General features: G+C 55.3%; 1 protein-coding gene across 1 annotated transcript; it reads left to right on the forward strand.

Moving 5' to 3' along the window:
• The first annotated feature begins 590 nt into the window (after nt 1-590).
• On the forward strand, nt 591-15181 carry VTCN1 (V-set domain containing T cell activation inhibitor 1). Its single transcript, XM_040596946.1, has 6 exons — nt 591-1291; nt 6360-6424; nt 7895-8242; nt 11687-11965; nt 12652-12837; nt 13533-15181. Exons 1-5 carry the CDS (start codon nt 1260-1262, stop codon nt 12795-12797), a joined length of 870 nt encoding a protein of 289 aa, XP_040452880.1. The 5' UTR covers nt 591-1259; the 3' UTR covers nt 12798-12837; nt 13533-15181.
• The last annotated feature ends 473 nt before the right edge of the window (nt 15182-15654 follow it).

A 15654-nucleotide genomic window follows, 5' to 3' on the forward strand; every position in this document is an offset into this window, starting at 1 on the left:
TTTGGAGTCGAACTCGAGTCCAAAAGACTAAGTGCATGCACATGTGCTGAAATCTCGCACGTGCAGTTAGAAGGCTGCTGCTGCTCCTCCGGGCAGTGTAAGCCTTCCTGAGCCCCAAAGCTCAGCCTTTGCAGCTAGTTTGGTCATCGCTGGCCAGTATTAATTGGTCTTCATTTTAATCTCTGGTTGTTGCAGAGAAAGTGATTTGGTTTTTGTTAGGACTGTTCCCAGTTCCTCCGGGCACCCTCAGCTCTGCATGGGAAAGCTATTCACTCCCACTAGCCATCCAAACTTGCTGGAGATGGCTATAGACTGTCAAAAATTCCCCTTTTCCATCCTTCCTAGAACACAGTCCAGACATGAATGACAGGATACACAGGTTCCCCTTCGGGAAACTGAACACGGTGGTGCAAGCTGCCTTCCCTTTTCTGCTCTTTTGTAATCACCGTGCCCTTCTCAGCCTCTTATGCCCAAGAGCTGCCCATCCAGCGCCCAGCCTCCAGCGAGACCAAGCGCAGGGCAAAAGGACTGCAGGGTATGTGTGCCAGCTTTGTTCCTTTACGTGCTGTGATGTCCACCGTAATGGCAGATCTGAGAGCAGCAGGAGCTGGCCTCGGGGGGAGAAGCTGTCTGGTCTGGAGGAGTTCAGTGGAAGAAAAGAGCAGGCAGAAAAGAGGCTGCTGCGGAGCCTGCGTGGCTGTGATGGCATTGCTGAGCCTGGCGGAGCCTCTCAGCGCAGCACAGAGAGGCGGGGGGAGATGCACGTTGGGAATGGGGCCAGGAAGGGGACCCGCAGCTGGGACCACTCTGCCCAGTGCCAACAGCATGACTGGACATCTTGGCAAGGAGACCTGAGCTAGTCCTGGGTAGAACGCAACCCACCAGTGAAGGATAAGCTGTGGGTCAACATTGGAGACGGTTGCACTCGGACCCCAGGATTAGCTGGCTACCAAACCATCAGCTGTGTCGCTTTTTGTTTGAAACCAGATGTGTTTCTTTAATGGATGGTGTAGGAGGTTTCTCCTGTCGTTCCAGCGACTAACCACGACTGCCTGCTTTTGACTGCCCTGGTGGCTGGAGCCGGAATGCTCCCTGCTTCCTCGTTCCTGAAGGTTCAGCGCTTGCGCTCACCACCCCTTAGCTGACTTCAGTTATTTAAGCCGGACAGCCCAGGAGAATGCGAAGGACAGGGGCTGTGTGGAACCGTGTGGGACCTTCGGGCACCTGGTGTTTGGCTTGTCCGCGTAGGTGCTGTGACCATGGCATCCCAAGGCCAGGTCGTTTTCTGGAGGTACGGTATTATCTGCATCTGGTCTGGGAGAGGGAGGGAGGGAATTGCGTTTTCCAGACTCCTAGGCTGCATCACCCTGCTGCCAGGGACTTTCAAGACAGCAGTTCTTTGCAGCTTGACTCTATGCTGCACTCACTGAGCTAAAATATTGGTACAGCTTCTTTTATAGGATCAGTAAGGCCATGGCAGACAGCCACGTGCAGGTTGTTGACTGTAGCCAGGATGGAGATGTGTGTCCTAGAAACCGTGCAGGGCTAGAATACACTAGCTCAGGTTTGAATGCTGTTGTAGGTTGGGGTATGGGTGGCTTGAGGCAGGCTCCCCGTTCCTTCTGCTGGCCCTCAGGCAGTCGCTTGTGTTTCCATCACGTCGGCGTGCTGTGGGAGAGCGGCAGAAGCTGTCCTGCCCAGGTTCCCTTGCTCTGCGGATCAGGAGCAAGAGCTGGGAAGATGGACAAGCTGCTTTGTGCCTCATGTTTTGATGAGCCTGTTTCCTTTGGAGCTATTGACCAAGTCCTGGTGAACTACAGTCAGAAGAAGAAGTATTGTGGGGAAGGCCATAAAAATATCTACCTCCTGTCCTTATCTACTAATTAGTTGAAAATAACCCTCACCAGACGGGTAAACTTGCTTCAGCCTCCAATGAACATGGATTGAGCTTCCACCTAAACCTGACTGCTTGAACAGAGCCACCAAGCAGCCGTGTCTCTTCTCCCCAGGTGGGAGCTTTTCCAGGCTGGATGGAGGAAGAGGCTCCGGCAAGGTGTGTGAAACACTCCTGCCTGTGTTTATTCTGTCAAAAAGGTTTCAGCTGTTATGAGTATCCGTCCCACCTGAGCCGAACAGCGGTGGGGAGAAGGACAGTCCACATGTGAACTGAAGAGACCTCACATGTGAGCTGTGCTCCAGCTTTCTCATGGGGAGCATCAAGGAAGAACTAAATGGTAATATCTGCGCCTTTTCACCAACAAAAGGGAGAAGACTAGTAGAAATAATATAACACGGTGTAAATATTCACTGGGTGTCATATTCCTCATGTGTCTGGAATGCACTTAATAACCAGCTCTGTTACTCTCCAGAGGCAGCCCAGCTGGCTTCTCAGGGAAATGCAGACGGGTGTGAAAAAATGCGCACGTACCCCTCGCTGCGGCGAGCCCCATCCTGCTCAGCCAGCACCTCGCCTGCCCCGGGCGGCTGCGCCCACCGGCCAGCAGCTCGCTGCGAGCAGCGGGTTTCTCCGGGGACGTTGGCCTCTTCAGGCTAATCTTGAAGTGCAGAAACAGCCTAGAAAGAAGGCTGGATTTTCCAGGAGGCTTCAGAGGAGCAAGGAGAGGTTTCTGTTGATTTCAGAAAAAAACAAACCAAAATTTAAAAAAAAACACTGAAAGAAATAAAAGGTGAGACAAGTTGAGCTCTGCAGCCATTAACCGCTGGTCGGAACAGGAACCCCTTTCTTCTGTGTTACCCTTGCCATGCTATTTCTTTTTCTTTTTGATATAAGGAGGAAGGCAAAGGGTCTTCAGTCTCTTAACCTTCCATGCTTTTTGATCGTCACACCTGTAAGCTCATTCCCCAGGGAAAGCTTACACTGAGCAGAGCTGGAGAGCGGGAGGATGGAGCCTCTGCTGCCTGTCACAGCGGGGCTGCGAGCCTCCCTCTGCCCCCGGACTGTGCTTGACAGATGGGAATGAATAAATTTCATGCCAGATTTCATGGCTGATCAGGAACGGGACCACGGACAAGAGGGTAGGATGCACAGGGCATCATCCTGCAGGATGTCAAAGCTGCCCTGGGAACAGAGGGTGGCATCAGGGCTCCGACGCGCACAGCCCCAGCCCTTGCAGCAGCCCGGTTCCCCGCCTCTGAAACGCTGCCAGCACCGAGGTGCTGATGCACAGAAAATGGCTTTTTGCTTCCACTGTTGGGCTGTTGCGAAACACGGTTACCCTCAGCAACGGCCGGGCGGGCGCCAGCTTCCTCGTGGCCGCCCTGTCCCCCAGACCCACTCAATACACGCGGGGGGCTCGCAGGCGAGTGGTGTTAAGGCATTTGTGATTCTTGGATCTCGCCGTTCCTGCGGAGGAGATTTCAAAAGGCCCCATTTCCCCTTGTGTTGAAGTGGGCGGTGGTATCTGTGTACCCCAAGTTGCCATCCTCCCTGTAACAACAAGTGGCTTTTTCCAGCAGCCCTGGTGCTGCCTCGGAGCAGGGGTAGGACGCACAGCTAGCGGGGCTTTGCAGCTACCCGGGCAGGCAACGCCGGCAGGGGACAAAGGCTGTGGTGCTGATCCGTGTTTGTGAGCGAGCTGAGGATGATTTTGCCCAGCAGTGCTAGGGCAGAGGTGGTGTTCAGGCCAGAGGGTCCTGTCCAGGACCACAGGCAGGTGTGGTGGCACCTGAGGTGCTCAGGGACTGTGCAGGAGGGTGTCCTGGCTGCTCGTGCCCTGATGTACCGCTCTGGCATTGACCAGTGACACCCCTGTAACCCACGGGCAGCATCCCGAGGCTCCCAGCAATCTCTTCCCTGCCCAGTCTTGGGAAGGAGGGTTTTAATGTAGAGGGGTGAAGGTGAGTCACAGCTTCTTCGTGACAGCGCGGGTGCCGCTGCTGCAGGGCTGTGCTCCCCTGGAGGGAGAGCTGAGGCTCATGCTGGCAACCTGGGCTGAGTTTATAGCAACTATCTCACTCTGGGATCATCCCCATAGGAATCTGTGGAGCTTCTCAAGGAGGTACATGTTATTCAGCACATGCAAGAGGCTTGGTATCTGCCCCGGAATAAGAAGCACAGGGTTGTCCCATGGTGAGACCCCAAGTGACTTAGGACTGAGCCCGCGGGATGTAGAGGAATGAAGGTGTGTGGGTGGGTTGATTAGCATTGCTAATTGCAGCTGTGGCCTTGCCTCGAAGGCAGTGGGTTGATGGACCTGGATGATGTGCAGCTGTTCCCTAAATAGCCCTGAGGAGCGTGGGAGAGGGGGTCAGATGCAGGAGCAGGAGTGTCTGACTTGCAGAGGAAGGACAAACAGCACGGACAGTAGGATCTGACTGATGGTAAAAGCCTTGCTGCAGCTTGCTAGTTTGTTTGTGCTGCGACAGTGGGACATGACGAGTCCTTGCTGGGTGCTGTCCTGCTGTGGGACCCACACGAGCTGACAAAGTCCCCATCCTGCAGGTCCCCCTGGGGAGGTGGTGGCTGGCGGTGGGTCCCCAGCTGCACCACTGCTTTCCTCCCCAGCAGGGTCAGCCGTGCCTCGGGGAGGGGGCAGGCGGAGAACTGCTGTCCACCCTGGCGGTGAGTGAAGGCTGGTGGGAGCAGGGAGGAAGCCAAACGCGTGACACCTCCCAGCTCTGAGGGCATCTAAGCAGGGAGGGCTTGGTATGGATGGGAACATATATATGGACCCATATGAATGTTTATGTGGGCTTATTGCATGGTGAAATACACAGTTCTGATCTTCTGAGCACACTGGCATGTGCAGACAAGGCTTCTTCAGACAACTTGCCACTGGCTTTAAGGATGAGGATGGAAGGGAGACAGTGGGAAGGCAAGCAAGACTTCTGCGACATCTCCCCTCCTCTCCAGCCCCTCTTCCAACCCATCAACCTTGTTCACATGGTGCATCTCCCTACAGCTCCGTATCAGCCCCGTGATGGTGGCACCTGCAGTGATTGAGCTGCGAGCGTGCCAGTAACTGATGCAGGCACATGTTGACGTGGGAGTTCATGGGTTTGTGGCTGTCGGACGCTGACGGCTCCTGTGGGAGGCTGCCTGCTGCCTGGGGAAAGAGGGTGCTACAAACCAGAAAACGCTGTGGAGCAGCTACTCCTGCACGGGCAGGAGGACCGTGACATCTTGCAGCCTGGCCCTGCCTGAGGGTGAGAGCAGCAGCTCAAGGGTTTCTGTGTGCAACAGGACAAAAGCCCTGGGCTGGCAGCCCTGGATGCTGATGTGGAGTGGCCGCTGTCGGTGCTTGTGCTCCCTCCAGCACGCTGCCGGGCTTGGGAATGGGGTGAAATCCTGTGTGAGGACCTCCTGCAGCTCTCTGGGCTTCTCCTCTGACAGTCCTGAGCAGGGCTGAGCCCAGCACACCTGTGAGGCCGTCAGGCAGGAGCATGTGAACTGCCTGTCCTGGGATGTCCCTGTGGGTTTTGTGGGGAAGCTGCTTGAGGGCTTCTTCTGGTGGGGAGCTGAAGGTGCTGCCATGACCCACCAGTCCACATGAAAAGGTGCTCAGGGCCGTGTGTGACAGCCCCGCCAGTTGTGGTGGAAGCCTGCAGGCCGTGCTTTTGGGTGTCTCCAGGCTTGGGCTGTGTTGGAGATGGGTCGTGCTTGGCAAGGCTTGAGCTGTGCTGCTCTGCCATGCTGCCGCCTCTGCGGGGGCTGCTCTGCCTGCGTGGCTTGGCAAGTGTCCTCTCACGGAACAGCCCCTCATCCGTCTGTGCATGGAACATCCCAAATGTGAGCAGCTCACAATCCTGGCCCTGTTCCCAGCCCGCTCCTTCCCACCCTCTGGCTCGTAACGGCATCTCCTGGGGTCGGTGGTCTGCCCATCCCCCTGGGGCCTCCTGGGGTCGGTGGTCTGCCCATCCCCCCGTTGTCTCCTGGGGTCGGTGGTCTGCCCATCCCCCCGTTGTCTCCTGGGGTCGGTGGTCTGCCCATCCCCCCGTTGTCTCCTGGGGTCGGTGGTCTGCCCATCCCCCTGGGGTCTCCTGGGGTCGGTCGGTGGTCTGCTCATCCCCCTGGCAACTGGTCCCTCGCAAGTGCCAGCAGGGACTGCCTGGCTCCCTTAGGCACCAGGGGATGCAGAGGGGAGCATCCTCCACCGGGGCCAGCTGCCTCCTCTCGGAGAACGAAAGCCCAGGTCTCCTCTCCCCCCACCACATGGTGCTCACCCAAATATTCACAACTGTGGTCGTGTGCTTCACCGGTCTGCCTTGCTCTAGGCCTGTGGCTTACCCACCTGGACCACCGCTGTGCCGGCGGCCCCGCAGGCGTGCACTGCAGGGCAGGGTGTGCAGGAGGCGGCGGGCTGTGCGCTGAGGCTGTGCTTTCCTTTTTTCCCCGATAGCACGACTATGGTCATTATCATCCTGGCTGCAGTGATTGCCCTGATCATCGGCTTTGGTGTCTCAGGTATGTGACCACTCAGATTTCTTGCTGTTACCAGTGAGGTGATGAGCTTCTGCCCTGCCTCTGTGTGTCTGTCCCATGCACGGGCTGAGGGTGACCTTGTGTGGAAGTGCCACCTGCGCAGGCTCGCTTCCAACAGCTCATGTACCCGGTGGCCGAGTTAAGATTGCACAGGCGGCTTCAGTCCTGGCCTTTCCCAACAAGGCGTCGCGCCATGGCACGGAGCCTCGAGGAGCTCTGCTGTCCTCGGAGACTGTGGGCTTTGTAGGTTTTAAATAATGCGGAGATTTACACGCGCGCACACGTGTGCTCGGGGTGCGTTAGAAGACACCAGCACTTGGCACACGGAGCTGAGTGAGGAAATCGGTGCCGGCTCTTAATTTCTGTGAAAACTTGTCAGGGGGCTGGGCGCAGGCTGCCGGCAGCTCTGGTTTGCCCTGGGAAGTGAGTTCCTGAGCTGTGCTTTCACAGCAGAAATTAAGGCCTTTTTTTTTGTTTGGTTTTCTTTAGTTACCGTCTGGTGTGTTTGCAACCGCATCACTCAAATCCACCGGCTGCTCCGTGAGAAGCCAGCTGAGGCGAGGGATCGATGGGCGTAGCACAGGCTGTGCTGCTGCAGATGTAGTGCTGTGTTAGCCAAAATCCCCTTGGGCTTGGAGCCCGAAACCTGCCCCCCCGAAACCTGCCCCCCCGAAACCTGCCCCCCCGAAACCTGCCCGCCCAAAACCTGTACCCCATGCCTGCCCTCTGTCCTGTGCGTACCGTGCTCCTTCTCCCAGACAGGAGGAAGCGATCGTGTCTATTGCAAAGTCGGACAGCACCTGCCAGAACGGGACCCGCTTCCCTGCTCCCTCAGAGATTATAAAAATACTTTATATTTGTATTTTATATGGCTTTGGTGCTGGCCCAGAGGCAGCCACCTCGGGGCGTGCCGGGGGGCGCATAAGGAAGGGCTGCGGGACAGGGGACCCGGCTCTGGGAAGGAGTTAATTCTCAAGCTGGCTGGTTAGGGTTTTACTTGAGAAGTGATTTATGTCCCCAGGGAAGGGAAACGCTGACTTGTCTTAAATGAAAGAAAACAGTTTGGGTTCCCATAAGGGTGAAAGAGCAGTCTGATTTCCCTGCCAGCGTTATGCCTTGCAATCACATTTATATTGCATGAAGGGAGATCCTGGCTAAGGCAGGAAAATCACACTCTTCCAGCAGCTGCAAAGACAAAAATCCCTGGTACATACAAATAAGCAAGAAAACATGGTGCAGGTTCTCCTTAAACATATAAGAAGAGCTACTTTTTGCAGCATGCTGCCTGCTAAGGACATGCTCTTGGTATATAAGCCCTGAGAGCTGACCTGTGCTGCCGACGCTGGTGGCTGCTGCTGGGGTCCCTGCCACGTGCCGGTGCCCATCCAGCCCCAGGGCTGGCCTGTCTCTGCCCTCACCCCGTCCTCACGCCGCCCGGCCTTCTCCTTGCAGGCAAACGCTCCATCAGCGTGACGGCGCTGACGTCTCCGGGGAACATCGGCCAGCGCGGCGTCCTGGGCTGCACTTTCGAGCCCGACATCCAGATGGACAGCATAGCGATCCGGTGGGCCAAGGCGGGAGTCGCTGGGCTGGTTCACGAGTTTAAAGGTGGGAAGGACCGTCTGCAAGAGCAAGATGCATCGTTTCAGGGCCGCACGGCGGTGTTCGCGGAGCAGGTGATCGGCGGCAACGCTTCCCTGGAGCTGAGGGACGTGCAGCTCTCGGACGCTGGCACCTACCGGTGCTCGGTCACCACGGCCAAAGGGAGCGGGGCGGCGGTGCTGCGGTACAGAACGGGAGGTGAGGGGTGCGAGGAAGAAAATCCTGCTGCAAAACGTGGCTGGGCTGGACCTGCCTGTTGTGACACTGCTGCTGGGGCTGTGTGAGCGGTACCGGCTCCTCCAGCAGCCACCTGGGGGTTGTTTGGGTTTTGGCTTTTACGGGTGTTTATGGCCTCACCTGCTCTTTTGATACCCTCATTCCAGAAACGATTATTAATTTAATGCTCTCAGGTTCTTTCTTCTATTTACCCTGTGCAGTCCCCCAGCTACATAACTGAGTAGAAAGAGCCCCTAAGAATGGGAGTAGCTAATTGATATTATAAAGATCCAGATTTTACAGCTGTTAAAGATGACAGCTTTTTCTTTCTATAATTATATCTCCAGCCAAAAGAAGGGCTGTGTAGTGTAAGTTGTAGCCTACTTAATACCTTTTTCCTGTTTTTCTAAAATACTCATTTTTTTAAATTACTATCAAAGCAACAAAGCACCCATACTAGTTATCTGAAGTATGACGTATTTGCTGGAGTTAATTGTTCACCTTGTTATGAGTCAACCTCAAAACACACAGAGACACAGATGAATTTTCATGTGCGGGTGCTTAACTCTTCCGAGCTCTCTGGGCTCGGCCGTCGGGCTCAGGGCTGGCACAGAGCGATGTGCTCCCCCCCAGTGCCGCAGCCACCTCTGGGTTGTCCTGATGAAGTTGTGGTGAGTTACACTGGCGGTATGATGAGGGTAACGTGAGGTGGGTGGGCTTTGTGTTTCTCTGGCTGGCTTTTGCTGGCACCCCTGAGGTCCCAGTGTATCCCTCGGATTCAGGGTTGGTACAGTAGAGTGAGTCCGTGACCTTCCAGGGGAAGTTTCTAAGGTAGCCGAGGGAATTGTTAGAAAGGAGGAAAAGAAAGTCTCCGAACGTTGGAGAGTCAGTCCTCCAGGAGAGATCTGGAAAGCACCAGGTCTTCACGCTCTTCCAATGAGATGACTTTGGCTGCAGTAGCTTAACAAGTCACCCCCCAGGTGGTCACCTTGTGCTGGAGACTGATGGATGAGCCGCTTCAGCACCTCCATGCAGACTGCAGTCTTTGCACCCTCTCCCTCACCACTGCGGCCAGAGTCGCTGCTCGGATGGGGAGAGGAACAACCCTCAGAGCTCTCCCAGGCAAGGAAATGCACTTTTAGGATGGGTGACCGCTTACGTGGTGAGGCCAGATGTACTGGCAGGATGGGGGGTGGGGGTGTCCTCTGTGCCTCAGGCCAGTCATGGCAGGACAATCGTAACCAGCAGAGCCCTTGGATGAGACAGGCTGCCTCTCTGCAGCGCCAGCCTCCTCTGGCCCAGCAGCCTCAAAGCACCGGGAGGCGGCCACCAGCTTCTGCACAGCCGTGTGTGACAGATGTCCTGGAGGTGCAGCCGCTTCCCCGTGCCACTCACGGGGAGCCTGGCTTGGGACAGAAAAGCAGTGGAGAGCTGGGGTCACCGGCCCATCTGCCCAGCGTTGTTTCCATCTCCCGTTTCTTGCTGAAAGCGTGTTTGGTGCCCTGTTGTGGGAAGTACCCCCCAGGCAGGGGGAAAAAGGGCTGCTGGGCTCCCGGGCCCCTTATCGTGCCCCTCCGTCGGGCAGGGATGGAAGAACCGCTCGGGATGGCAGCAGGTGACAGCAAGGCTGGAGAGCTCTGGCTCTCGGCTGCGGCACGCGTAAGTCCCGCGGGGACTTGGTCTCACACCCCCTCCCCCGAGACCTTGGGAATCTGCCCTTTTGTGTTGATGCGACGTTTAAAGTAACCCACGCAGAGCACACGTGCAGCGGTGCGCTGGGGTTTGCTTCCGTGGGAAACGGGAACTCTGCCTCCCTAATAAGCTCTTGTTTCTCTTCACATACGTGCGAGGGGGGGGGGGTGAATACGATGAATATACAGAGACCAGGTTAACAAAGTTTTATTTGAGATGGTCTTGGCTTTAAACCACAGATGGGTTTGCGATGGGCGTTAAACGTTTTCTTTAATCCCGGGATGTGCTGCAGCTCAGGACGGCCTGCCCTCAGCCCCAGTATGTGCTGATGGAGCTTCCCTGGGCTGCAGCCCTGTCCAGCGCGACAGTCCCAGCACGGCGGGGGCTGGGCAGGGGCCGATGGGCCCAGGCCAGTTGCATGAGGTTCAACCAGGCTCGGTGCCGGGTCCTGCTTGTGGGTCACACCAGCCCCACACGCGGCAGGGCGGCTGGGAACAACCTGGACGAGCAGGACCTGGGGGTGCTGGTTGACGGCTGGATGGGAGCCCCCAGTGCGGCCAGGTGGCCAACAGCACCTTGGCTCGTATCTGAAACAGCGTGGCTGGCGGGACTCGGGAAATGATTGCCCCCCCCGTCCCACCGGTGAGGCCGCACCTCGAATCCTGTGTTTGGTTTTGGGCCCCTTGCTTCAGGAAAGACATTGAGATGCTGGAGCGTGTCCGGAGATGGGCAGCGGGGCTGGGGAAGGGGCAGGGGCACAAATGCTCTGAGGAGCAGCGGGGGGAGCTGGGGGTGCTCAGCCTGGGGAGAAGGAGGCTCAGGGGGGACCTTACCGCTCTCTACAACTACCCGAAAGCTTGTAGTGAAGTGGGTGTCAGCTCTTCTTTCAAGTAACAAGTGACAGGACAAGAGGAATCATCCTCAGCTTGTGCCAGTAGAGGTTTAAATTGGATGTTAAGAAAAATTTCTTCACTGAAAGGGTTGTGAAGCCTTGGAACAGGCTGCCCAGGGACGTGGTGGGGTCACCACCCCTGGAGGTATTTAAATGATGTGCAGACGTGGTGCACAGGGACACGGCTTAGTGGCAGAGTTGGGGTCACAGTTAGATTTGACTTTAAAGGTCTTTTCCAACTAAACGAGTCGATTCTGTGATTCTGTGAAGCTGTAGGTGTTGGCCAGGCTTCCTCTCAGGCAGCGGAGGGGGCGAGTCATCTTCCCCTTCTCGTAACAGCGATGGGTTTGGCACGTCTCTCCCTGTGGAGCACAGCACGCGCCTCCTCTCGGCCCCTCAGTCCAGCAGCGGCGAGTGCTGGGGACCCGGGACATGGGGCACAGGCGGGCAGCTCCGGCCTCAGCCCGGGTGCCCGGGGCTCCTGGGGAACGCTGGGTTTATGAGCCCAAGACCCAGCTCGTAGCTGTTTTAGAATCACCTAAAGACACCGAAGCTGTGCCATGACCTCACAGGTCTCAAACGGGACTGCCCTGTCCTAGGAGCCTTCAGCCCCCCGTAGCCATTTCCCCGCAGCCCCGCCGGTGCCTCTGTCTGAGCCCCCGCGCCCGCTTCGGCTACGCGCTGTGCCATGGTGCTAAGCAGTGAGTAGCCTAGAAATCCTCTAGTACTCCTAGAATTTCTAGAAAGTCCCAGGACTGACCGGCACACGCAGCTGGGTGTTTCATGCCCGGTCCCTAGACATCTGCCTTTTTCTGACCCTTTCCCCTTTTTCCCTCCCAAAGCTTTCAGCACCCCCAAGGTCCACGTGGAGAACAGCGGCAGCGGGGACACGCTGCAGTGCGAAGCACCGCGCTGGTTCCCCCGCCCCACCGTGCACTGGACAGCCTGCAGCGCCGCCGGGGAGCACCTGCCGCACGTCGCCAACACCAGCTACGAGCTGAACGCTGAAAACATCACTCTGAAGGTGGTCTCCTTGCTGCACAACATCACTGCTAACGCTACCTACACCTGCGTGATTGAAAACAACATTGCCAAAGCTACAGGCAACGTCACAGTGACAGGTAGAGTTTAACAGCACCCAGAGAGCACGGGCACAGGGGAGAAGAGCGTTTAACCAGCGCCTGCGTGCCTCAGGGGTGCCTGCGTGCCTCAGGGGTGCCTGCGTGCCTCAGGGGTGCCTGCGGCGCCTGGGCCCGTCACGGAAGGGACTGGAATCTGTGGCTGATCCAAGCACCTCTCTGCCCCTGGGGTGCAGGAAAGGGGCTGTGTTTGCTCCTGCTCTTTCAGATGTTCTTCGTGGTAACGATGGCTCCCTTGGCAGGGGGACAGAACCGCCGGGGAACGGGAGGGAAGGACACATGCAGAGGAACGTATTCCTTTGGATGTTAACCCAACCCAGCCCACCCACAACCCCAACTTTTGACGCTTTGTTTCGCCGGTTCAGTTTACATTCCTTTTGCGTACCAAACCAGCAGGCCCCCCTAGCTGTTACTAACACCGATCTCTCTGCCTCCTGCCCACCCCTTTATTTACAGACCACTCTGTGCACAAGAATGCAACCTTTCCAAGCCGCCAGGGATCTCCTGTTCTACAGGGAAGGGTCACAGCTCTTCTACAGCAAGGGCTTCGTAGCAGCGGGTCTCCAGCACACCAGGCAGGGCCTATCTTTATCAATATTCAGAAAAATGAGGAAGAATAAATATACACACTTGTTTTGCCTTCCCTGCTGCGTTGCCCCTCCTGGGAGTCTCTCACTGTTCTTCTGCTACAGATTTCAGCATTACAAGGGGGACCAACTTGCAGCTGGTGAGCCTGCAGGCAGAGTCAGTGTCCCGCTCCCTTCCAGCCTGTCACTGGATGCTTCTGCTTCCCCTGTATCTGCTGTCGATATAAAGCCTCTATAAAACAATCAGAAACAGCGCTGGGCCTGGAGGTAAGCTCAGCATATATATATAGGTATATATGCTCGGTATGTGTAGACCCTCTTGCCAAGTCTGGTTGCAGCAGCAGCCCTGGCTCAAGCCTGCCAGAGCGGGAGGACGCGCCTTGCCCCTGTGCCCATCCTTGCCCCTGTGCCCATCCTTGCCCCTGTGCCCATCCTTGCCCCTGTGCCCATCCTTTCCCCATCCCAGCTCTAGGTGGGACACGTGGCTCGTCCCTCCCATGGGCTCCCTGATGGCTTCTCCCATCATTTTCTGCAACCTTAGAGATTCTTCTCTTACACTATCACCTGTCATCTCTTACTTGTCCTCTCCTTCTCTCTTCCTTCCCCGCTCTGACCCGCGGGACCGTGGCCGCAGTTCACGGCTGCGAGGCGCCGGGGCCTTTCTCCTCTCCCTCCCCCCACGGCTGCAGCACAAGCCTTGTTTGCACCCACTTTGCTCAGACAACTCCACTACACAGTGGAGGACCTTCAGCAAACCGTACCTGCCACGGACACCTCGAACAGGCCCAGAGGGAGCTGCCAGCCGCAGCAATCCCGTGTAGACCCACAACGAGCAGGGCTGTGGGCAGCCAGAGCACAAAGCCTTTAGTGTTCATCTGCTTGGGGTGGCAGGCCTCAGAGGCAGACTGGTGATGGAGAGCTACGGAAAATCAGCTAAAAGGAATGTCTGTCTTTCCACGCAGAACAGTTACGACAGCTGCCCTGACGACAGAATGCGCTGCATGCTTTCCTGCCTCTCAGGCCGAGAGCTTATCCCAGTTCCAGAGGAAGCAGCAGCACAAACATGAAGCCAGCTGATTTCTCTTGTATCATTATTTCTTACCCATGCCAACAACAGGGTGCTTTGGCTTCAGAAAGAGAGTGAGGAATACGATAAGGAGAGTTGCATAAATAAAGGAAAAAATCTTGAGCCCAGGAACAAGATGTGTTCTCTTCTCTGGAGTAACCCAGTGACCAGAACTGATCACGGGCAGAAGCTCAGAGGCAAACAGGAAAAGCGTTTCCTGCAATACATCTGAGAACCGCTCCTTCAAACTCAGAGTGCTAAAAGTAAGCAAATCTTAATTGTCCCCAAACGGATTGGATTGATCCGTCTCACCTCGTGATTTCTCTGAATGTATGAATAAAACTGTAAACAACAGAGCAGCCAGCTATTCTTTCCAGTCTTCCAAGAAGACTGTAACCAGACTCCTTTCTGAAAAAGAAGTTGTGAATGGCAAACCAGCGATGGGTTAGAACAACGCTAACAGGCTTGGAATCAGCGTTGGGTCCTCACCCTGGCAAAGGCAAACCGTGTCTGAAGTCCTGCGTGAGGACCGATGACGGCATTTGGGTAACGTGAAATAAAAGAGGAGCAGATGAGTAGCGAGCGTGGCAGCAGACAGAAGACTAGCATACATCATGAGGAAAAGAGGGAGGCTGGTAAGGTACTACTGGAAAGTTCAAAGCCAGAAGTAAACACAGTTATTAAACATAGATAGAGCTAGAGAGACAAATTTGCCTTTTTTGTTTTTAAATATGTCTCTGTTATTAGCACTTCCTACTTCTGTAGCACTGCTACTATGTTACTCGGATTGCAGGACTACTTTCAGTTGCACTTTTAAATCAGATTTTGATCTCTTCATCTTACATCACTTACGGTCAACATTTTCCTCAGGCTGAGATAGTTCATTGGGGGTGTTCGTTTTGTTTTCTCCAGAGAGGGTAGGGGTGTAAGCAAAACCTTTGCTATTTTGCAGAAAGCATCTACAGAAAAAGAGACTGTCACAGCAAAGCTTGTGTAGACCTTTGCTTTAAGCATCTTCAAGATGGAGGCTCAGAACTTTGCTGAATGGTGGCATCTGTCAGGTCTTGTACCACTTGAGAGGGAAGATACTTCTACTTCACACACGCTCAGTAAAGCCACTGCCTGAAGTTTAATACAGAGCTCAAACTACAGGGGGAGGGGGAAAGGCAGGGGGGAAACACTGAACAAACAAAACCCAAACCAGCATACCTGTTTACACACGCTGTTGGCACTACGCACCGAGTAAAGTAGGGGAGTAATTACATGGATGTAATTTTGCCAAAAGCAGGGCAGAATGCTTGGTCACTGCTGCAAGCAGATGGGAGAGAGGAATCTTCAAATGGTGATCTCCCACGTGTTGCAGCAGCTAGTCTGCCGTGCCGCCTGTCATAGTCTTCCTCATGAGGAACAGACGGGCCAGGCTGTAGCATGTTGTGAGGCCGTATCACAGCCCACTGCCTTCCTCTTGTGAGCAGCCCCACTGCTTAAGCTGCAGAGCAATACCCATATAATGCTGCGATTTAAAACCGTGATTTAGAACCACCGACCCATAGAATCATGTAGGTTGGAAAAGGTCTAAGATCATAGAGGCCGCCTGTTAACCCAGGACTGCCAAATCCACCCCACGCCATGTCCCTAAGCACCACCCATGGGTGGTTTGAACACTTCAGGGCTGGTGATTCCACCACATCCATGGGCAGCCTGTCCCAATGCTTGACCACCCTTTTGGGGAAGAATTTTTTCCTAATATCCCATCTAAACCTCCCCTGGTGCAACTTGAGGCTGTTTCCTCATCCTGTCATTTCTTACCTGGAAGAAGAGACCTACCCCCACCTGCCTACGACCTCCTTTCAGGTAGTTGTAAAGAGCAGTAAGGTTCCCCACCGAGTATCCTTTTCTCCAAACAGTCTCCTTTAATCTCCAAACAGTAACTTACTCACTTCCCTTCTCTTCTTGGAGGAAGGAAGTGCTTGAAAAACATAATCTTAATAATTTCAATTAGGTTAAGAAGACCATCC

Source organism: Falco naumanni, chromosome 5 (genome assembly GCF_017639655.2).
Source record: "Falco naumanni isolate bFalNau1 chromosome 5, bFalNau1.pat, whole genome shotgun sequence".
In the NCBI taxonomy this organism is placed as follows: Eukaryota; Metazoa; Chordata; class Aves; order Falconiformes; family Falconidae; genus Falco; species Falco naumanni.

What these genes read in the sequence shown, in the direction of transcription:
- VTCN1 (XM_040596946.1), top strand. Translation starts at nt 1,260, where the DNA reads ATGGCATCCCAAGGCCAGGTCGTTTTCTGGAG. An exon ending in CATCGGCTTTGGTGTCTCAG is followed by an intron (nt 6,425 to 7,894) that starts GTATGTGACCAC and finishes TTCTCCTTGCAG; the next exon opens with GCAAACGCTCCATCAGCGTG. An exon ending in AGGCAACGTCACAGTGACAG is followed by an intron (nt 11,966 to 12,651) that starts GTAGAGTTTAAC and finishes CCCTCCTGGGAG; the next exon opens with TCTCTCACTGTTCTTCTGCT.